At 41.8% G+C, this 23304-nt stretch overlaps 1 protein-coding gene across 3 annotated transcripts in view; it reads right to left on the bottom strand.

Annotated features, from left to right (window-relative positions):
• ITK (IL2 inducible T cell kinase) overlaps positions 1-22897 on the bottom strand; it is a 59059-nt gene extending 36162 nt beyond the window's left edge. Inside the window, exons 1-4 of one of the 3 annotated variants that reach the window (XM_040990139.1) lie at positions 22411-22897; positions 2200-2304; positions 1904-1921; positions 312-393 (exon numbers count right to left, since the gene is read on the bottom strand). In XM_040990139.1, coding sequence (XP_040846073.1) covers positions 312-393; positions 1904-1921; positions 2200-2304; positions 22411-22548 — 343 coding nt within the window. In that variant the 5' untranslated portion in view covers positions 22549-22897. The remainder of the gene's footprint in view (positions 1-311; positions 394-1903; positions 1922-2199; positions 2305-22410) is intronic. The other 2 variants (XM_040990008.1, XM_040990079.1) reach the window with 2 other exon arrangements.
• Between the last annotated feature and the right edge of the window lie 407 nt (positions 22898-23304).

Below are 23304 nucleotides of genomic sequence, written 5' to 3' on the forward strand. Positions count from 1 at the left end.
CTGCCTCTCCTTCTCTCTATAATTCTATCTTTTAAACAAAAACAAATCTTAAAAAAAACCCCAACATTTAACAACATAAAAAACACTCTTGGCTTAGAACCTTAGAAGGAGAACAAGTGGCAAATCAGATCTGGTCAATCTCTGAACTATACCATTTGTGGCTCTGTGGGCCCAGGGTGAAAACTTGAGACTTACCACCAACACTAATAGGGAGAAATGTTTGGCCAAAAGCTGCTCTCACATGCTATTGTGGAATGCATGCCTGTAGAATCAAGGATCACAGTGATGTGAAGGTAAATGAGTTTAATTACCTTCTTTAAGGGCTAGCACCCAGCGCTGTCGGCTCTCACGGTCTGGAGCAAACACATACAGGAGGTAGTTGTCATGTACAACCTGGAAGCACACACAGAGTTCAAGGTAAGCAGGGTGCCCAAGGACAGATATGTAACTCCAAGCCTGTGTTTGTCCTATGTGCAATTTCCTGGGTGATCAGGAAACCTGTGTTTCTGTATCCGGGTGCTTGGGTGCCATGCAAGCACAGGGGGCACCCGTGCAGAGTAGGCTTTCATCTGACCTGCCATGATACCAGCACAAAACTACTACATCCAGGCCTCAGAAGAAAGTCCCCCCTTGACAGAATGGTTCATTTATCTTTCATTTTTTTGTAGTTTATGTATATATAACACATATATAATATATGCATACACACATATATCTATATACACTATATGTAATATAGTATATCTATATCCGGCAAAATGCAAGAGTACCTTAGTAGATTAGAAAACTGTGATTGGGATTTGAAGAAATGTCTAACTTTGAGACAATTTACAACTCACAAGAGCTCCAAATATAGTACAGAGTTCCTGTAGTTCTTTCACCCACCTCTCTCACTGATAACATCTTACTTAACCAGAGTACATTCTTCATGACCAGGAAGTCGGCTTTGGTATAGTTCTATTAACTCTTTGAACATCACCGACTTTTCTTTATGTGTTCATTTGTAAGTGAGAAGTTGAACAACATCGGAGGTACAAGTCATTCTCTACTTTCAGTCCTAAAAATTCCAACTCATACGGGTTACTTTTCTAATACAAGAAAGCTCTTTTTCATGTCTCATTAAAAGCAAAATACTTGTCTGCTGCTTGGCAACATGAAGGGGATCTTGCCATATGCAAGGAGACATCCATTTCTTGGGAGCCATAAATGTTGAGAGTGGGAGATGAGATAGATGTGAAAGATACCCTGCCCTTCCCCCCGCCAGGTGTGATCTGTAGAACTTCCTGTGGTGATGGGAACATTCAGTAACCTGGGCTGTCCAATACAGCAAGTACTAGACGTCTGACGCTACTGAACGTGTGAAATGTGACCCAATGTCTAAGCAGCTGAGTTTTTATTATCATTTAATTTTAATGAATTTACGTTTAAGCTTAAACACCCACATGTGACCTGTGGATACCATAATGGACAGTGCATTTGTCTGCATAGTTCATAAAATGTAAAATCATTATTTTTTTTTTAAATATTACTTGAAAAACAGAGGAAGAGAAAGACAGACAAAAATATCCTCTATCCACTCTTCCCCAAATGGCTGCAACAAGCAGGGACAGACCAGGCTGAAGGCAGGAAACAGGAATTTCATCTTAGTCTTCCACATGAGAGGAAGAGATTCAAATATCTGGTTCATCATCAGCTGCCTTCCCATGCATGTTGGATTAGAAATTGAGCAGCGAAATTTCCAATTAATAGGATACAAGTGTTGTAAGTGGCATCTAACACATTGCACCACAACTTTGGCCTCAAAATTAGAGGGTTTTTTTTGTCTTAGAACTATGATCAATTTATAGCTAATGGTGGCAATTTGTTGCCCCATATCATGAATAAACTAAACCTGGGCTTGGACCCTCAGAAACACTTCTTGCTTGGGAATGAGGAACCTCCTTGAGGTAGTCAAGAGATCCAAGAAAGGGAAATGAAGGATCACCTTTCAAGATGCAGCATTTTACCTTTATTGAATGAATGAACGAACAAATGGATGGATTTAAAGGCACTGATAAAACACAGACATTTCCTTATAACCTTGATCTAGATTCCAAGCCTGGGTCAGCGTGGTCACTTACCCACCTTCTATCACAATGACTGAGAATTTGAACCTCGGCCTAGAGACTGGAGAATTCTTCTCTGGCTTGATGAGCTTACCTGAAACGGGTATTTATAGTGGCATGGGATGCTAATGTCACTCTTCACAATCTCAACACATTTGATTCGGGAGAGTTCAATGGAGCCCTTCAACGTGCGCTTTTTCTGTGGGAAAACGAGCAGATCTCATTCCAGGAAAACAACTCAACGGTTTTATCCAGATTGCTCCCAGAAATCCAACACTAGATGAGACCCATTAACTTTGTAGCTAACTCTAGCCCTCCCATTCAAATATACCGGAGATGCTGCCTGGCCCTCAGTGGGAGAAAGAAACTCCGACTCCTGGGAGAATGCGTATTCTGCATTGTCTCCTTGGTAGGACAATGGCTGGCCACTGCCTTTAGGACAAACAGCACCATTTGCATTACCCATCACAGCTGCCATGGGTGGTGTAACATAGGGAAGTGACTCATACCCGTGTCAGTTTTATCTGTCCTGTGCCCACCCATGAGCTAATCAGCACAGTGTTTGAGCCAGAGCTTACCTAGAGGGCGATATATGTCACTAGTGGCACCTTTCTTGTCTGCCTCTGGTTTTTCCATGTCCCTTATTCTATTCACAATTCACGCTGCATACCTGAGGAACACTTTTGGCTCTTCTTTTTACATATGTTCTGTCTGCTTCCATCACCTATATCAAATCTTAGCCTATATCTCATTTCCTCAGAAGCTTACTAGATATATTTATATTCCTGATAACTAACTCAAATGACAGTGTTCGTGATTTACAATGGTGTTATATGTCAACCACTCATAACAGGGTCCCAGTGCTTGAATGATAGACCCCAGGAGAGGTGATGTCATTCTTAATGGGACATATTCTATTGGTGGACCATTAAGTTCCAGGGAGAGCTACTTAGGGAAATGCTTTTAGAAAACAGAAGCCTTCCACAGGTGCTTAAAATCAAGTTGCCCTTGGATTAGAATTCAATTGAATTAAATAAACAGCAGCAAAATCTGTTATGATAGCTTGCCTTTTATAAATGGAAAATGCTGGTGCAATGACAGCAGAGTTGGAAAAACTTGGACTTTTACTAGGTCTATCACCTTGGACGATTCATTTAACATTTGTGAACCTATTTCTGCATCTGCTACAGTTAGGATAATAACACAAGGTTAAGAGATGACTGGATTGTAAAATTGAATTTGTAAACAAATCACTGGGTTTACAATGGGTACCCACAATAAGGTTTACCTTCCCATTACAGAGGTTAATGAAGATCTCATTATTATGATAGAGTTGGTTAGAACAATGACTTCATCAGATTATCCAGAAATGAGCTTGGTGTTTGCTTTCTTTCCTTTCTTTTTCTTTCTTTCTTTCTTTCTTTCTTTTTTTTTTTTTTTTTTTTTTTGGTTGATCTGTGCTTTAGTAACTGGGGCACAGAACACATAGGACAAAAGTTTAAAGGTGATGAACACACCCTTCCAGATACTGGGAAGTGCTGTGGTGTTTCTTTAAACATTTTCTTGAGGCTGGCATTGAGATGTAGTGGCTTAAGCCACTGCCTGCAATATTAGCACATGGCTTGGGCACTAGTTTGAGTCCTGGCTGTTCCACTTTCAGTCCAGCTTTCTGCTAATGTACTTTGGAAGGCAGTAGAAAATAAACAAAGTTCTTAGGCCCCTAAATCCACGTGAAAGACCAGGATGGAGCTCCACAGTTCTGGCTTTGACCTGGCCCGGCCCCAGCCATTCATTGTGTTTCTTTGGGGAGGGAACCAACAGATGGAATGTGTCTTTTTCTGTCTCTCCCTCTTACTTTCAAATAAACAAATAAATCTTTTATGCATTTTTTTCTGTGTAAGAACCACTGTATTTTTTTTAAAGTTTATATAGATCTATGTTTGCCATTACAAAGCAACATGGAGTTATGAGGAAAGTTTATAGTGCTTTTTTATCCCACCCTTCTCTACAGCTCTGGGGTAGTCAAGGTTAACCATGTGGAATGTTATTTGTCTCTTTCCAACATAATTACAGGATTCAGATGAGGGGAAATTGGAAACTTCAAAAATGGAATTAAAGAGGTGTTTATTTTGGTGTCAAAGATTTTAAAATTCAGTCATAGATTTTCATAATGTGCATTTCTATGAAATTTTAAAGAAACCTTACTGTAAAGAGAAATATGTGTCTGTTTACAAACCATTCTAGAACTTGTTTTTGCAAAACCAGTGATGAGTTGTCATGTCTGTCTTCTCTTAAAACCCTCTGAATACATGTGCTCTTCGGACTCAAACTATCGTCTCAGAGTCGGCCACAGCTAGAAATACATGCCCAAGCTGCCCATAATCACAGTTCTTTGGAAGGGGTAACATTTTTCAAAGCATAAGAGTACAAAGAAGGTGCCTATTTGACAACCATCTGCAGTGACTGGTAAACAGGGAGACCGGGCTTCAATGTTACCTTGCTTTGACCTCTGTCCGGTATTTCCTCGGCAACAAAATAAAATGAAACAAAATATAGGCCAACATTTTGCGGTTGGAAGCTAGGTCCGGAAAAGCACAGAGAGGAGTGCATCTGATCCAACTGAGGATTAATGCAGTGGCTGGCCCATGGCAATGCTTGGTTAGGGTAAGATAAATGAAGCGGGGGTAGCAGGAGCAGAGCTGAAACAATCATAATCATATTTAAGATTGTTAACATTTAGCTGTTGAGGAAATACTTACGGTGGGTCTGCTATGAGCAAGGCCCTGTTCCCAGCTCACTGATAAAGTATGGTGGCGTCTGGCATGAAGCTCACAGTATACAAATGGTCTGCCACTTACAGTGGTTTGACAGGAGTTTTTCAACTTTACGGTGGTGTGAAATCATTCAGTAGCATTTGTATTTCACATCTTGAATCTTGATATCTCCTTTGGATTGCCTTATATGGCGCAATACCCTTTGTGATCCTGAACAGCAGCAGCGAGTGGAGCTCCCCAGTCCCAAGAGAGAATAACTGATGTTCTACAGGTTGCCAGACTGCTGAGTTCTGATGAGGGCAGATTAGGTATATTGCACGTGCTTTAGACTACCGATATTTTCATCTGATGATGAGCTGATAGGCATGGACCCCAGCATAAGTCAAGGCATGTAAGTAACTAGGGAGGCCAACAAGTCAAACAAGTGCTATGAAAGAATAGAACAGGTTGATACAACCAATTTATGGCCAGAGAAAGTCTGTTTCGAGAGAATGAATTAACAAGAGTTGAGAAAGTAAACAGGTACCCTTTGTGACCAGTGCTGGGCAAGTGACCACCCCAGGGAGAGCAAACAGCCAGAGCAAAATCCTGGCTGGGGGAGTGCTGGATGTGTATCACAGAGACCTTCACAGGGCATGGAGTGGAGGCAAACAATGGCCCGAGTTGTAAGAGGAACACTGTGTGAGCCGTACAGATCATTTGCAACTCTTCCAGCAGATACATTCAGAAGAGAAAAAAGAATAGCAAGTAATAATCTATTTTACTCAATTCAGTATGTCTAAAATTATTATTTGAAATTACAATCAATATAAGAATGAATTATACCCCCTTTTTGGTACTAAGTCTTTGAAAACACCTATTTTAAACCCATCTCATCACATTTCAAGTGCACAGTGGCCACAAAGTATCTAACGTGGATTTCTCCTTTCAACCGAGACCTTGCTGCTGATGTCCAACCCTGAATGTTAGGATACGCCTGTGCTTGACTGCCAGGTGAATCTAAGACTGGGCTTCCTGTCCCACCAACAGCCTCGTGCTCATTCCCAGACAAGCACTTGGCTCTTCCCATCATAATCCATGCCTCACAGTCAGACTCTCTAAAGGTCCAGAAGTGGATTCTTCTTGGAGTTCATGAGACCTGAAACGTGGTGAACAGCTGTGCCAGCTGGGAAGGAGCTGGTCAAAGAAATCATAGTTCAGGATTTGGGAAATGGCGATGGCCTGTAATCATCACAAACAACTGGGCTATTTCTGGAAAATGCCCAAGTAAAACCTTCCAAGGAAACCACACAAAAGCTTGTAGAAAAAGAGAGAGCAAGTGAAACCTGCCCTCATTCTTGTTTTTTCTGTCTGTGCCACCTGGGGCAAGGGGCACAGGACTATGCTTAACCGCGTCCGTCTTCTTGGCCGTCTTCAAAGTCATACAGTCCTTACATAATCACGTGTCTCCCCAGACATCTGCCGAGTGCCAAGCACAATCCCAAGTGCTGATGCCTGTACATGTTCACAAACGCAAGCTTGTGCAACAGACTTTTATATATCCTACTTTGCATGTTAATATTTTGTATGACATAATATTTGGATTTTGAGTTTCAGAGAGAGAGAGAGGCAAGGGAAAAAAAAGAAAATATTTTGAGCACTTCCTATATATCAGCACTCCATCTCTATCACTTTTACTCGTAATTCTACAAAGTATTACTTCCCCATTTTGTAGGTGATAAAGTTGAGACTCAGAGAGGCTAGCAGACAGGCTTGACTTTCTGACTCCAGACCGCAAGTGAACAAGCAGATGAAAGCTCTGTCTCTCTCCCTCTCTTTAGGTCTTTCAAAAAAAATATTAAAGCTAAAAACAACAACAACAACAACAAAAAACAAAACCAAACACCACAGGTATATCAATTAGAAGATGGATGGAAAGAAGTTCATCTCCATCTTTGCGGAAAACAGCAGAATTTCAGTTGGTTTTGGCAAGGCAAAATGGGAGAACTAGAGCTTTCAGATCAGAGACTCAGGTTCGAGTCCCAACTTACTCCTCACCACCTGTGCAACCCCTTAGTTGTCATGCTTTTTCTTAACAAAGGAAGTAAGCTTACTCCTTTACCTTTGAAAGGCAGAGAGAGACATACAGACACAGAGGGAGACACAGAGACTCCTCTGTCCAATGATTCACTCTCCAAATGCCGGAAACAGCTGTGGCTGCCTTAGCAAAACCCAGGAACCAGAAAGTCCATCCAGGTCTCCCACGTGGGTGACAGGGACTCAAGTATTGAGTTATCCCCAGATTGGAACAGAAGCTGAGACTCAAATCAAGCACATTATTTGAGATGTGTAGGTTACAAGCCACGTCCTCATCACTGTGTCAAATGCCCATTAACTTTGTTTTTTGAGAATAACAAAATAGGGGCTGGCACAATGGTGTGTCAGGTTAATCCTCAGGCTGTGGCACCAGCATCTTATATGGATGCTGGTTCGAGTTCCAGCTGCTCCGTTTCCATTTCATTTCCCCGCTGACAGCCTGGGAAAGCAGCGGTGGACGGCCCAGGGCTTGGGTCCCTGCACCCACATGGGATACTTGGAAGATGCTCCAGGCTTTGGATCAGCGTGGCTCTGGCTGTTGAACCCATGTGGGGAGTGAAGCAGCAGATGGAAAACCTTTCTCTCTGTCTCTCCCTCTTTCTCTCTGTAATTCTATCTTTCAACAAAATATTTTTTTTAAATGAAAATAACCAAATAACATTTCCTGAAGTATTGGGTTTATTTATGTGATCTAAAAGAACTATTAAACTTACTAATTTAAAATCATGATGATAAGCTGACCACTCAAATGTTTCGTTCCTTTCCTTCTCTCATGGCAATGCATAAAGCCTATTCTTATCTTTTAATGTGTCATCCATTTCTCTTGGGGGATTTTCTTTTCGGGGGGGGGGGGGAGACAAAAGCAGCTAATCAGGAACCACTCCCTGGCAGGCCGAGTTAGCATTCAATGGATTGTACAGCTGAGTTTGATAGTGATAGTAATTTGATTATTTCACAAATCATTTGTATAATCAGGGCTTCAGCTTTCTGCTCGCCTTTCACTGTCTTGGTAAAATCTTCCCTAGATCCTCATTCACCTAAAGTTTCACTTCATTGACTTTTTTTAAAAAAAGATTTACTTATTTATTTTAAAGATTTATTTATTTATTTTTATTGGAAAGGCAGATATACAGAGAGGAGGCAAGACAGAGAGGAAGATCTCCCATCTGCTGATTTACTCCCTAAGTGGCCACAGTGGCCAAAACTGAGCTAATCTGAAACCAGGAGCCAGGAACTTCTTCCAGGTCTCCAATGAGAGTGCTGGGTCCCAGGGCCTTGGGCCGTTGTCAACTACTTTCCCAGGCCACAAGTGGGGAGCTAGATGGGAAGCAGAGCAGCCAGGATTAGAGCCAGTGCCCATATGGGGTCCCGGGGCACATTCTAGGTGAGGACATTAGCTGCTAGGCTACCATGCTGGGCCCAAGATTTATTTATTTTTATTGGAAAGCCGGATATAAAGAAAGAAGCAGTGACAGAGAGAAAGATCTTTTGTCTACTGGTTCATTCCCCAAGTGGCCGCAACAGCTGAAGCTGAGCCAGTCCAAAGCCAGGATCCAGGAGCCTCTTCTGGGTCTCCCACATGGGTGCAGGGTCCCAAGACTTTCGGCTGTCCTCTACTGCTTTCCGAGGCCACAAGCAGGGGGGATCAGGATGGGAAGCAGAGTGGCTGGGATTAAAACTTGTGTCCATATTGGATCCTGGAGCATGCAAGGTGAGAACTTTGGCCACTAGGTTACTGCGCTAGGCCCCACTTCACTGATTCTTAAAGTTTGTCTTGTTTCAGGGGAGTTTGGATTAAGCAATATAGAGACGTAACTCGGCAGTGTGCTTTGGCAATAGAAATCCCAGTATCAGCTGAGACAGTCGCACCTCAGTATTCCCATCTGAAATTGCTCAGCGACACACATAAGCTTAACAAACTGATGCCACATGAAATGAAGCTTATGCGACCGATCTGGGGGCTGTCTCCCCCACTTCCAAGCACAGCCAAGTACTGAATCTCGGTTCTAAGGCTGACTCACGAGCCTTCCCGGGGTCTGGTTTAATCTCCTCTGCCAACTTGCTGAAGGGCCCCCACATTCTTTCCCTGGTAACTCAGTTTTCTACATCATGACACAGCGAGGTCTCACATGGCAGAAGGAGAAAAGCTGGAATGTGGGACAGAGCAGGGTCTGGACTGGCACTGGGACAGCTGTTCGAGGTCTCCGAGCTGAGCTTTCCTAGCTCTTGGTAGTTTTCTTGGTTCTTTAGCACCAATGGGGACACCAACAGTCACCACACAGGGTTACTGTGACCTGAGATACAGGAAGGCATCCGGTGTGTTGTTTGATAGTCAAAAACCACACGAGCATCACTCTCTCCTTGGAGAAGGCAGTTTTTCGTAAAGAACAGTGCGACTGGTGATTAACTTTTGCTCCCCTTCTCCCCTCAGCCATTCTTAACTGGACCTGACCCCACCAAAGCTTGACCTTGGGAGGGTGTTGGGCTGTTGTGGCTCATGTCAGGGCTCCTTGTACCCACGGAAAGCCGGAAAACTATGATCTAGCTGCCTTTCTTTCCTTCCACAAGGCCTCTTACTCATAGCTAAGCCTCAGCATCAGACCTTGCTCCCCTGTCTTTACCCTGAGGTTTACTGTGAGGTTGGCTGTGTTGTGGGGGAAAACACTTTAGCTTCTCTGAAAGTCTTGCTGTCTTTTCAGCAGTAGCACCCTAACTACTCAAAGATAAAAGTGAGAATTTTACTAAAAGAAGGAAAATAACGAAAAGAAGAAGAAAGGAAGAAAGAATTTTCAGAGAGAAATTTAGGATCCACTGTTAACACTGAAAATGCACTTCTTTACAAGAAACTGAAAACAATTTGTTTTTAGTTTATTTTTTACTTGAAAAGCAGAAAGTGGTAGAGAGAGAAAATAAAAAAATCTCCCAACCTGTTGTTCATTTCCTAAGGGCCACAAACAGCTAGAGCCAGGCCAGGCTAAACCCAGGAGCCTTAAACTCAATTCATTCTGCTAGGTGGGCAGCAAGGAGCCAGGTACTTTTGCCTTGGCCAGCTGTCTCCCAGGATGCACCTTCCCAGGAAGCTGGACTTGCAGGCGGAGCCCCAGACGCCACTGCAGCCGCTCGGATCTGGGCTGTGGGCGTCACATGCAGCATTTCAGCTGCTGCGCTAAGTAACTGCCACCATCACAAGAAATGATTGAAAGCAGAAAGCTGGAGCCAGGAGTGCAAGGTGGAAAGAAAGCTGCTCTTTTTACCTCGTGTTCGGTTATGCTGCTTGAATGCTTTAGTATTTACTATTTTATACACACAAACTCACACATATATACATCTCCACCTGCAGCACCAGCATCCCATTTGGGTGCTGGTTCCAGTCCCAGTAGCTGCACTTGCAGTCCAGCTCCTGCTTACGGCCTGGGAACACGGTGGAGGATGGCTCTAGTCCTTGGGGTCCTGCGCTGTTGCGGCCATTTGTGGGGTGAACCAGCAGATGGAGGACCTTTCTCTGTCTCCTTCTCCCTGCAAATCTTTTGGTTAAAAATAATAAATCTTAAAAAAAAAACTACAGAAACTTAAATGCTGATAAATAGACAAGTGATTAAACTAGTTATGGTTCCTCCATCTGGTGACTACCATTTCACATTATTTGTTTATATAAATACATATTGCTGTTTTATGCTCAGATGTATATTATTACCAAAGAATAAAACTGATGTATATAAAGCTATAAAATAATAAGTTAATTAAACCTATAATATTTATAATATATTATATGTTAATACAACAATATATTATTTATGAACAAGCTGCAGAACGAAGATCACCTCATTTTTTGAAAAAGAGATAACATTTATGAATAAATGTAATATTTAAAACATAATGTAGCAAGGTGAATATTTCAAATTGCAAATACTCTGTAATGGGTAACTACTAAGAAACAATTTTAGAGTAAAAGTTGTCTATTTCTATAACATTTGAAGCTTTTTTTACAATGAAGAAAGATGAACAGCAGAACAATAAAAACAATATTTTAAAGTAGCCAGACATTGGACCCAACATGGCAGCCTAGTGGCTAAAGTGCTTGCCTTACTTGCAATGGGATTCCATATGGGAGCTGGTTCGTATCTCGGCTGCTCCATGTCCCATCCAGCTCCCTGCTTGTGGTGTGGGAAAGCAGCTGAAGATGGCCCAAAGCCTTGGGACCCTGCACCGGCATGGGAGAACCAGAGAACACTCCAGGCTCCTGGCTCTTGGCTTTGGATCAGCTCAGCTCTGGCTGTTGCAGCCACTTGGGAGTGAACCAGTGGGTGGGAGATCTCTCTCTGTTTCTCCTTCTCTCTGTAAATCTGACTTTCCAATAAAAATAAATATTTTTTAAAGTAGTCAGATATTTTAAAAACTGTGGCTGTGGCACAGGACTCTGGAAGAAGGCAAAGGTGCACACATGAAATGTGGGGTAAGCAGGGATGTATCCCTGGGCTCTCCTAACTTCATAATGTCAGCAGCAGAAAGTGGTTGTCATCTAGTGCCTGCCACCTCTTTTGTTGCTCACATTTTTAGTAACAGTATTTTCCTTACAGATTCTAATGCGGTATTTATGTTTTATGAGGTATAATCATCTTTTAAGTGAAATAATAATTGAGGAATATTTCCAAGTCCTCATTCATTTCCATAAAGATGTCTCAATCCTAGATTTATAAGGACATGTTTGTTTCAAATTGCTCACAAGAGTGGGCAGAGAATAAAGGATTTATGTGGAAACTAAGAATTGTTCCTTTCAAGCAAACTGTGTCTCCTTGCATCTCTGCTCTGCTCTTTAAAAGCCCTTCCCTTGTTCCAGAATAGGGGATGTGAAATGCTTAATGAGTTTAAAATAATGTTTTTCCTTTTAGGAAATACTTCTCAACCAGAGGTGATGATTAACAGATACTTGTAAATCAACTGAGAAAAGCAAGTATCATCTGTGGGCCCTATGACACACTTAATGTAAATGACTTGGAATAATATTTCCAGAATGACTGGCAGGTGGATGTAAACCACTTGATAATGTAAATATAGGTTATAAACTTGTCTGCATAAAGGGCATAACAAACAAATCAAGAAATCCTACAAGATATAAAGGAAACCACTAACCTTAAGACAAATGGACAGAAGGAACATAAACGTTTTTTAAACACATGAAAAGATGCTCAGTCATTACAACAGCAGTGAAAAAAATAAATTCTACTTAGATATCATTGTTTGAAATCTGCCAGGCTTGCAAAGATCAAACATAAGCTAATAGCATGAGTGGGGTTTTAAGAAAATAGCAACTTAATCATGACCTTGGAGAAAGTTAGTTGCTATAACTTCTATGGAGAGTAATTTGGTTATCTTCAACAAAATAACATGCAAATATCCTCTGACTCAGTAATTCCGCTTCTACACATTTGTTAAGACTGGGTGTTTCTTATCTCAGCATTACTGACACTTGGGGCTAGATAATTCTTTATTGTGTATCTGCTCTGTGCCCTGGAGGAGACCGAAGGATCTAGCATTCTGGTCCCACTAGATGCTGGTGGCACCTACCTACTCATTTGTAACAATGAAAATTTCTACAGGTGTTACCAAATATCTCTTGATGGGGAAAGTCACTGTGGGTTCAAAATCATTGTTATATGCTTACTACAAGTGCTACACTTGCAAGGCTGCCCATTTCTCACTGTTTTCAATAACAATCCCATGAGAAACAGACTTAGTGTATGTTGATAGAAATTTTTACACATGTGAGATATTAAGCAATCAGATAATAAGAATAAAAGAGCTTAGTATATCACTGTGGACTGACCTCCAAGGTACATTGTTAAGCAACTAAGATGTAAGCATTAAGAGATCTGTGTTGCTTGATAGTGTGCAAGAGAAGGATAAAAAGAAATTAGATTTGTATTTACATGCATATGTATAAAATATTATTGGCAGACTTTATAAGTAATTGATTATACTAAATGTTTTAAGTCAGGGAGGCAACATGACTTATGTGACTTTGGACAAGGATAAGAGATTCATTACTGTACAACATTTGGAAAGTGTTTTCTAAAACCATGTAAATGGAATTATCTAGTCAAATCTTAAAAGTCTGTCTGCATGTTGCAGAAGATTGGCCAATTCTGGATCTCCTGGCCCAGGTCCTAGGGCCCACCTATGTAGTGGGTATCAGGTCCGTGAATACCAGGGGTGGGGTGTCCAGCATGGCCCAGGTTTCCTGGTTCGAGTCCATGAGCCCACCTAGGAGAACTGGTCCTCCTCAGTGTAGAGGATGGAGTGCTGGATGGCAGACCATGATGCACATGGAGGACATGGTAACTCATTGGGACCTGCAGAGGACATCTGGTACCACACCAGCGAATGGAGAACAGAACATATGGACAACTACCCCAGCCAAACCAAAAACAGCAAATATCTGGGCGATTGGAAACTATAAGGTCGATGGTATCAGCCAAGGGACATTGGAAGGAATTCTTCATCCATAGATTGGCGAGACTGGCAGCATTTCCAAATTATTGCTTCCACTTGGGCAGAATCTTTGGAACATGTGCCATTATGACTTTGGGTTGATATCAGGTGGCCCTTCCGCTTCCTTGGGTACTGGGATGGCCTATCCCCCATCTCCCCGCTCCCGACCCCCAAAATGAGAAGAAGAAATAGAAGGCTTGGAAACAATGATCCCGCCCACTTCTCCCTAACCCTCTATCCTTCTCAGCTGATCTATGTAAACATCATATATAAACAAGATTGGCCAATGACAATGACTACCAGCACCTCTCCCTGATGTCCAACAGGCACTGAGACAAATAGCAGGGTTCACCCCCACAACAGTAAATTTTATGAAAAGCAGTGTGTCCGACATGAACCTACTGTCACTGAGATGTTTCACAGACCTTCAAAAGATCTTTTTTTTTTTCTAATTTAGAGAAACTGGAATTAGTTTTTGATACATGGTTCATTTGCCATATGGGTCAAATGTGGGGACCTGAGAGGACCCCCTCACCCCACCCCCCTTCCTGCTCCTCTGTGATTCCATTTATAGGTGCTCTGGGGTCTGTGGTTGTACCTCCGCATCTCCGGATGTCTTGGGGGCTGTTACTAAATGTCATGCCCAGAGCTCCCTGGAGGCAAACTATCCCAAATCATGATTGTTGTAGCTGTGCCACAGTACCAGTGCTTCCTCCCCCTGGCATTTCCCACTGGACTCCAGCTCCCTCCAAGGGAATCGTGTCCTTAATCGTAATCTTTCACTCACTGTTTCTCATGTTTATGAGTTATTCTGAGAGGCAACTTGAAGTCACCACTGTAACTTTAATAACACTCATTTCTTTGTCTTTTTAAAGATTCATTTATTTTTATTGCAAAGTCAGATATACAGAGAGGAGGAGAGACAGAGAGGAAGGTCTTCCATCTGTTGATTCACTCCCCAAGTGATCACAACAGTCGGAGCTATGCCAATAAAAGGCCAGGAGCCCAGAGCCTCTTCTGAGTCTCCCATGTGGGTGCAGGGTCCCAAGGCTTTGGGCTGTCCTTGACTCCTTTCGTAGGTCACAAGCAGGGAGCTAGATGGAAAGTGGAGCTGCCAGAATTAGAACCGGTACCCATATGAGATCCCAGGGTGTTCAAAGCAAGAACTTTAGCAACTAGGCTACCACACTGTGACCAGAAACACTAAATTCTAATACAGTTATCATAAGCATGTAACCAAATTAGTTTGGCTGCTTTCTGGGTGTTCATAGTGTGAGGAGTCAGAGGCTGTTAGGGTCTTGTTCGCTGCTGAAGTTAACTTTAAAAAATAGAAATCCTTGCTTCTCCCCTTGCTTTCCTTTCAGGAGCACACTCTCCCTAGCTTCCTCCTCTCCTGTCCCCTTGAGGCAGAAGGAAGAGACAGAGCCAACATATCAATCCTTTTAGAATGGTTGTCATGACAAAGACAAGGAGATGCAGCCTAAAGCAACCCCCATCTCTGAGCTCCTAGTAACGGAGTAGCAGGGCTTATCAGTTTATCAGGACGGGAGGAGGAAACCACCAGTCACACCTTCAGCGTGTCCATTCTGTCCTGAGCAAAGTGTCAGACATTGGTGAATGATTTTTTTTCCTGCCATTTCCATGACTCATTTGTTCCCCCTTCCAGAGATAGTGCTTAAAACCTTAAACTCCAGGCTGGCCTGGTGATTGAATGTGCTGGGATCCCATATGGGCGCCGGTTCTAATCCCAGCAGCCCCGCTTCCCATCCAGCTTCCTGCTTGTGGCCTGGGAAAGCATTGAGAATGTCCCAAAGCCTTAGGATCCTGCACCTGTGTGGGAGACCTGGAACAAGCTCCTGGCTCCTGGCTTTAGATCAGCTCAGCTATGGCCATGTGATCATTTGGGGAGTGAATCAATAGAAGATCTTCCTCTCTGTCTTTCCTCCCCTGTCTACATATCTGACTCTATAATAAAAATAAACAAAATCTTTAAAACCTTAAAACCCCACAAATACAAGGGTCTCCCCTTCATTGGAGCCCTGCCCTCTCTCCCTCTTAAGCGAATCTTGCTTTGCTGTCCTTTCTCATGTTAAATTCCCCGCAACATTAAAAGCACCTAACTTGTGGGACACACTGAACTGAACCACTGCACATAAACGTGGTTCCGGCATGGGTTGTAGAAAAGGGTGAGTTTTGGTGTGGAATCTTCAGTCTCACTTTCTGAGCCTCTAAACCAGGAGTAAAGCAAGAGGGGGTCTGGGGAACTCCCTGCTTCAGCCCGAGCATCCACTTCCTCCTCACACGTGGGGTTGGGATAGCATGTGTAATTTTGTGTTAATATGGAGTTTAATAGTTTATAAAAGTTTGAAAAATTCCCAGGTCTAGTCCAATCCTTTGATTTTATGAGCAACAAACCCAAATCTCAGCTAGAATGAGGAATAGGACCAGGTCATTCAGTTACCAAACCCCAATTATATTATGCTACTCTGTTGTTGCTTCCTTAACTCAGTCTGCCTTTGTAGAATTAAAGCCCATCTGAGACTTTCAGCACCTAAACTCTGTCTACAATTAGCACTGATCTCTCTGGAAGGGTTGAGCGTGGCTTCCTGTATCTCTTGCTCCTTGATAAAACACCTGGTATTGTAAACCAGGAAGTTCATTTCTGCAAACCACCCAGAACTTCAAAGATGACTAGTTAAGGGGCTTGCTTTTTATACATTTATACATTTATAAGGTTGACTGTCCATCATAACCTCTCCTTCAGGCATAAAATTGTACATATGTCTCCTCTCATCATAACACTGGAAGCCTATAAAAACAGCACATTTGAAAATCATCAACAATAAAAAAAAAAGAAAATCATCAACAATGTAATTCTTTTATCTTCTTTAATGGTTCTAATAGTCACCTAGGGGCTACTTTTGGTGACCTCATGCTCTTTGGAAAACGGAGTAGCAACGAATGCTCAAGGCCACAGCATGTCCTACACCCTGAGCAGCTGATTTGAAGAAGGAGGCAGTCCTGTGTTAGGGATATTATTATCTTTATCAGTGCTTATGTTATACTTGGAAACTGAAGATTGAACCATAGGTTGGCCTTATCTGTCTAGATAGATGTAAGTGTGATCCTGCTTTAAACTGATTCAAGCATTAAAAAACCATTCACATGAGAAAGCGATTAATTTGGAGGCAATGTAGATATAGAGAAAGAAACAATAGAACAAACAGGAAAACTGAAACACAAAAGTGTTACGCATTGTGATAATAACTATGTGAAAGTTATGTCCACATAATAAAAATCCCAATGCTCCCAGAAATAAATGACTGAAGTCAACAGACAGAAGAATCATGAAGAACATTTTGAGTACAACTGTCTCACTAATTTTTAAATAGTGTAGGTTTGTGGAGGTTTGTTGCTCTGTCTGCAGAATCTGGGTGAGGTACAGACAGGAACGTGATAGGTCAGGTGATGGGGTGGAAGAGGAGAAGCAAAGATCATGATTGTCTCAGCTTGGGCCTCTTCAGACCACGGTGAGCAGCTTGGATTTCATTCTAACCTCTAGGAGAAGCTACCAGAGTTGACACTGAAGCAAGATCCTATCCAGCTGACATTCAGCAACCACTGTCCTGACAGTTGTGAAGAGAGCAGAGTATCTGTTTGCCTTGTACTTGTAGCTCCTTTCTGCAGATGGCTCCCTCCACTTGTTCGTTTTCCACTTGCCTGGATCTTCATTTTCCTGCAAGTTTCACTTCTGTGCAGATTCCTTCTCTGACTGCTCTTTCTGCCAAGTCAGTGGCAGCTGCTGCTGAGTTTGCCCCTAGACCTGCTACAGTCTAACTGATCTATGGAATTAGAAACTTGCTGTCTGTCTCCTCCACCGAAATGCCAGTCTCTGCTATTTATCATGATAGTTCTCACATGCAGTGCCTGACACATCACACACATATCCAAGAAATGTTTGATGAATGAATGAACAAATCTAAGCATAATAAAATAGAAACATCTCTTTGCTGTAATGTTCACTGAAACAATAATCTATGTAGCTATTAGGGAGGAGGTCTTATTTGAGGGTTTTTTTTTAACAAGTAGGTATAATTTCAATGACTTCTTAAATGTTAAGAAAAGGGAAAATACGAGAAGTATTCTTACAAACAGCTGTAAGTTAATGAGAATTTATGACAACCTAAGATCTTGTATAAAATTCTTAGTCTATCCAAATACTGAAAGCTTTTACTGAAAACTAAGGAACTGAGCAGACATTTAGACTATAGACTATATGTGGAATTTTTTTTTATATGAGAATTTATTTCAGAGCTGTTTTTTCCTCTGGCTTGCTTTTAGGGAGATCCCAGAGAATCATGAAGGCAAATCCAACCTGGAAGAAAATTAGCTCTTATAAAATCTACTTTTCCCAAGTAGGCCTAAACATTCATTGATGAATGGGTGAATTTATGATTGGTTGGCTAAGGAAGTAGGGGGTGAGGATTCTATTATTTTTAAAAATTTATTTATTTATTTATTTATTTGAGGCAGAGCTAGAGAGAGAGAAAAGACAGAGAGAAAGAGGTCATCCATCCACTCATCCAGTCTCCAAATGGCTGCAACGGCTAAGCCCGAGTCAGGTTGGGAGCCAGGGGCCCAAACACGTGGGATATCTTTTGCTGCCTTTCCAGGTGCATTAGTGGGCCTGGATCAGAAGTAGAGTAACAGGAATTTGAATAAACACCAATTTAGCATATTGACACTGTAGGCAGCAGCCCAACCTGCTAAGCCATAGAGCTGTCCCCAAGAACTCACCATTTAGCCCACAAAAATGTGGAAAGAATTTTCAAGAAGCTTTCTGAAGACTCAATTCTGACTTTAATATTAAAAAAAATCTTATATTTCATGGACATCCTTGTTCAAGAGACTAAACTCCAAAGATCTTTAGTTAACTTGTCTTCGGGACTAAGTAACAAACTCAACTTTCAAATGTATTTTTTTTCTATGATCTATGTTTACTTAAGAAAATGATGAGTGGATACACAGTCCCTGTGCAGGAATTAAGTCTAATTTTAACACTGGAATAATTACTCCAAAATTAAAATTTCATATGCAATAATGTGCTCTATAAAATATTAGCATCAAATCATACAGGCAAGAATGGAATCATAGCCAAACTCCATTAAGGCAGATATGAAAAAATGCAAATACCTGAACTGTCAAGTTCTTCCCTTGCATCCTTTTAATAGATATACAGAAAAAAAAGAAACAAGGAAGCAACTTAATAAACCCAACAAGTGCAGATACTGAAGTAACGAAACATGTTTGTGTTTTGATAGCGGTGGAACAAGGTCCTGGGAAAATATCAGAAGAGGTGGGAGGTGAGAAAGGACCACCCTGCAAACATGTGAGGCATTTCAGGTGGTGGCAGCAGACCCTGCACTTGCATGACATGAAGATCAAGTGCATTCCTTACTGTTTGACTCACTGGCTTCGTCCTCTTCTTGGTCCTGAACCAGAAATCTATGGGGGAATTTGAGCCTGCAGCGTTTAAGTTTCAGAAAATGTCACTTGAGGGAGTATGACGGGAAATGAAATCAGAAAGCCAGGCAGGAATCAGAGGGTGAAGGGACTTATAGGCCACAATTAAGAATTTATTTAAATTAAGGGAAAAAAATAAATCTCACTGAAAAGCAGAGAGATATACACAGGAACACAGGAAAAGAAAGAGACAAACTTACACACACATCTTCTATGCATGTTCCACTCTCCAAGTGCTGACTATTTAAATATGTTAAACAGCTAGGGAGGACATTAAGGTAAAGAATACTTGACTTGTAATTTAAAAAGTTCATTCTAAGGGTTGTATCGATAAAAAATTGAAAGACGTTTCAAGTGACAGCAGGAAGTTAACTAGAAGGCAACTGGATTATGTAGAAAGAAGTAGAGAGATACGATGACTGAAGAAGGGCTCAAGTAAAAAATACCCAGGTGGTATTCAATCATCTACAGCACATTTAATTTAAAAAGGTAATGAAGGAAAGTTGGAAAAACAGATTTCAAAAGCAATTTAGAGTCTGAGAAACTGGTTGCCTGAGGACCCTACATGTGCCTTTTCTTCTTAACTCTTCAAATTCTTCCCAGCCATGAACTACTATCTCCAGGGAACTACTTTTGAAGGCCTATATCAGCATCTTTGTTGCCTCTCTAATTTTGGGGTAAGGATCTTTGTTCTTTTGTGTAACTGCAACATCTCCAATGGGAATTCTACTTATTTCCTCCCTCCATCCTTTCCTGTCTCCTTGAATCCTTCCACAATGAATGAGTGTATAGTATGTGTGAAGCATTCATTGTAGACATTTGTGATGCCATCTTTAAAAAATGGAATGCTTTTTGTAGTAAAGTTGTGGTCCCATGGAGTGTGGGACAAGCTTTAATTAATGTACAAAATTTTAATTAACAAATGTTTAATTAAAAGGTTGTCATGTGTTGTGAAGGATGGCCACTTGTTGCTCTGGTGGAACATGGCAGGATTTCCCCAGGCGGCAAAGCTGAACTTACCCGGGAGCCTGGAGAAGTGGGATATCTATCTATCTATCTATCTATCTATCTATCTATCTATCTATCTATCTATCTATAGAGAGAGAGAGAAAAAGAGAGAGAGAGAGAGAAAGAGAGAGAGAGAGAGGAAGGAGACCTTGTGACAATCCTGGTGTCCATCTTCATGACAAGGTGAGGATGGCAGGAGGACTACTGAAGGGTCCCTGACCTTGATCACAGATTCTATGTGTAAAGCAGCTCTCGTTGTCTGCTGTGTGGGACGTAGAGTGGCAAGGGCAGGTGTCAAGGGGGAGCAGGGAGACTGTTGGAGGTGGCATAATCCCAGGTAGGAGAGGCTACTTGACTTTGGGAGTATGGGAAGATTCTAGAGAAACTGTAAGAGACAACTGGACACATGGTGGGGCTCTTTGAAGGGCGAAGAGCTGTGCTGGAGGGTATGTGGAAACGATCATGCTCAGAACATACTCTGCTGCAGAAGACTCATGTGGCATGGGGTGCTGATTTCCAGGACCACCCTCTAAACTGAAGACTTCACAGTGAGACCACAGCACACTCTATAACCCGGCAGAGCCCACACCTGAGTTGTTATTACTGGTAGAAATAAGCACCAAATTAGCACCAAAATAAGACCATGGGACCTAGGCAGGTTATTTCAATTATCTTTGCTTCAATTTCCTGATCAATTGCAGTCATAGCAGTTCCCAATTGATAGAGCGGTTATAAGGATTAAATAAAGTAATTCATACTTAGCACAAGGCCTGACACATAGTAAGTGCTCAGCAAATGTTTGTTGCTATTTTATTATTATTACAGTTACGGTGACCCCCCTCTCATTAAAAGGAAGTAAGGGATGAAAGTTCAGCCTAACAGAATATTAACAATGCACACCAGAGTCCCTGGGTTCAATTTCTGACTCCAACTCCTGACTCCATATCCCTGCCAATGCAAACACCGGGAGAACAGTGACGACTCAGGCTAATACTGAGGTGGGAGGCCTGGGATGAGTTTTAAATCTTCTAGGCAGATCACTATACTTTCAACACAGAACAAGATTTCAAATGTCCCATTCACACACATAAAAAGGACTAATGCCATGTGACTTACTAGCTGAATATTCTGAGTTCAAGCTAGACTCCAGCTGCTTTCACATGCTTTCTGAAGGCCACATTGTTACCACTAAGAGTCTGCTGAAGGTGAGCGGTGTTTGTCACTTGCAGAGAAAATACAGTATCATTTCACCTGCAATTAAGGTAGTTCAGACATCCAGACATCCAGAGGCTCCACGACCAATCTCCTTCAGAACTTCATTTCATCATGTACTTCAAAACCGGGTCCTCCAAAGCCTCCGAACTCGTGTCTACACCTGCTCATCAGAGGCCAGCAAGGACTCAGAGTACCTTTGTCTCTAAACAAGGGTCAAACACTCATTTCTCCTCCCGTAAAACATAAATGATAACTCATATTAGTAACAAATTAAATATGCTTTGCAAAATGGCTAGGAAGGGCTAAACAAACATCACTGCATAGGAATAAACAGCTTTCTAAAAGACAATCAATCTTGAAGGTCCTGCTTTTCAGTGCTTTCACCTCCTAGAGAGAAGCTGCCGCAGCCGTCAGCCAAGACTCACTCAGCCAGGGAGAGGCAGGGCTCGCTTTCGGGGTGCCCTGTCCAGTGCTTTTTCTATCAGACTACATGATAATGTTTATTCATGTTGTTTTGTTATAGCTGGTGTTTCAGAAGATGAGACTAGCATTATTTGTATAAAAAGCCTGACCTGGCCAAGCTGTGGTAACCTTATCAGTGGAAATGGTTTACAAACAGTTGTGCTTGATGCCTCCAAATCAATTGAGAAGTTTTGTAAGGGATGAAGCAATTCGCCATTACAATTTTCATACAATTAAATGCTTAGGGACTATTAGTCCGAGATTTCACACAAGGTGTTACCATGGAGGCAAATAAAACCGAATTCATAAAAAGGTTTACCCTGGACCGAGCACTTAACCATTACAAGTAACAATTCTTCCACAGAAAAATAAGGAAATTGGCTAAATGATCCCTCAAGTTCATCCGCAGAGTGCTAATATATAAATCTAAGTTCCATAAAATTTAATATATTTCATATGAAGCTCAAAGTTCTATTCAGTCGTAGTATTTGCAACACACAATATTATTATAGCTTAAAATCTAAACTCAGTCTTTCGGGATGACAGAAAGCTGATGAATGTCAAAATTTCATGTTTTAAAACTAAAATTGTCTAATACAACCACCTTCCTTCTTATCTGCCCTCTGATTGCTTTCATTGTACTTTTTTTATAACCAGAATTCTACATCGTGTGCTCTGCTTTACTCAGTGAATATTTATTTGAATCCTCCCCATTCAACATATCATTAAAATACATATAAAAGAAGGTGCTCACATACCCCATTACGATCCTCAAAGTATGCCAGGCTGCTTTTGGTCAGGACAAAGAAACGGACTTTAAAGTTTGAAGGGGAAGTTCTCCTCTTCTGTTGGGATTTCTTGATTAGCTGTTCTTCCAGAAGGATGAAGTTGTTCATGATTCAGTTCTAGCAAAGCATCACCGTGGAGCACAACCCGAGTAAACGGCTTCCAGCAAGGGACGCGGCGGGGAGGCAGCTGGTCTCGAGAAAGCGGCTCAGCAGTAACTGGTCTCCAACATTATCTTTCTATCAACATTCACCCAACCTCGTGGAGCCGCTAGTCTGATGTCAAAGACCGTAACCACATCCTTTCAAAATTCACCAGACTAAGAGGCACATGTAAAATACACACACACAGCCAAAAAGTAGAGACCCTTGGCTGCATGGTTTGGAAATGATATTTGAGAAAAAGTAGACTCAAAATGATACTAAGGATCAGAGTTTAATCTCATAGCTCTGGGTGTAGCCTATCCAAGAACAAGGGGTAAGAACACGGAAATCAATGGCAGGCAGTTTTGTTAGTTTCCTGTGGCTGTTGGAACAGACACAAACTTTGCACCTCGAAGTAACAAAAGTCTGTTACCTTATAGGTGTGTTGTTCAGATGTCCAAAATGGCTCTCGCTGGGCTATGGCCCCTTTCTGGGAGATCTTTAGGTGACGGTCTGTTTCCTGGGCCCCCATATTGCTTGGGTGTTGGTCCTCTTCCTCCATCCTCAAAGACAAGTCCTGCTCACCCTGTATCTCTGAAACCTCTTCTTCTATCTCTCTCTTTCACAACTAGGGAGCACAGTGATCGCACTGAGCCTTCCCAATGCGGGGTATCCAGGATAATTCCCCTACTTTAAGGTCAGCTCATTATAACCTATTCCATC

The sequence above is a fragment of the Ochotona curzoniae genome, unplaced genomic scaffold (assembly GCF_017591425.1).
Source record: "Ochotona curzoniae isolate NIBS_2020 unplaced genomic scaffold, NIBS_Ocur_1.0 contig_1, whole genome shotgun sequence".
Taxonomy (NCBI): Eukaryota; Metazoa; Chordata; class Mammalia; order Lagomorpha; family Ochotonidae; genus Ochotona; species Ochotona curzoniae.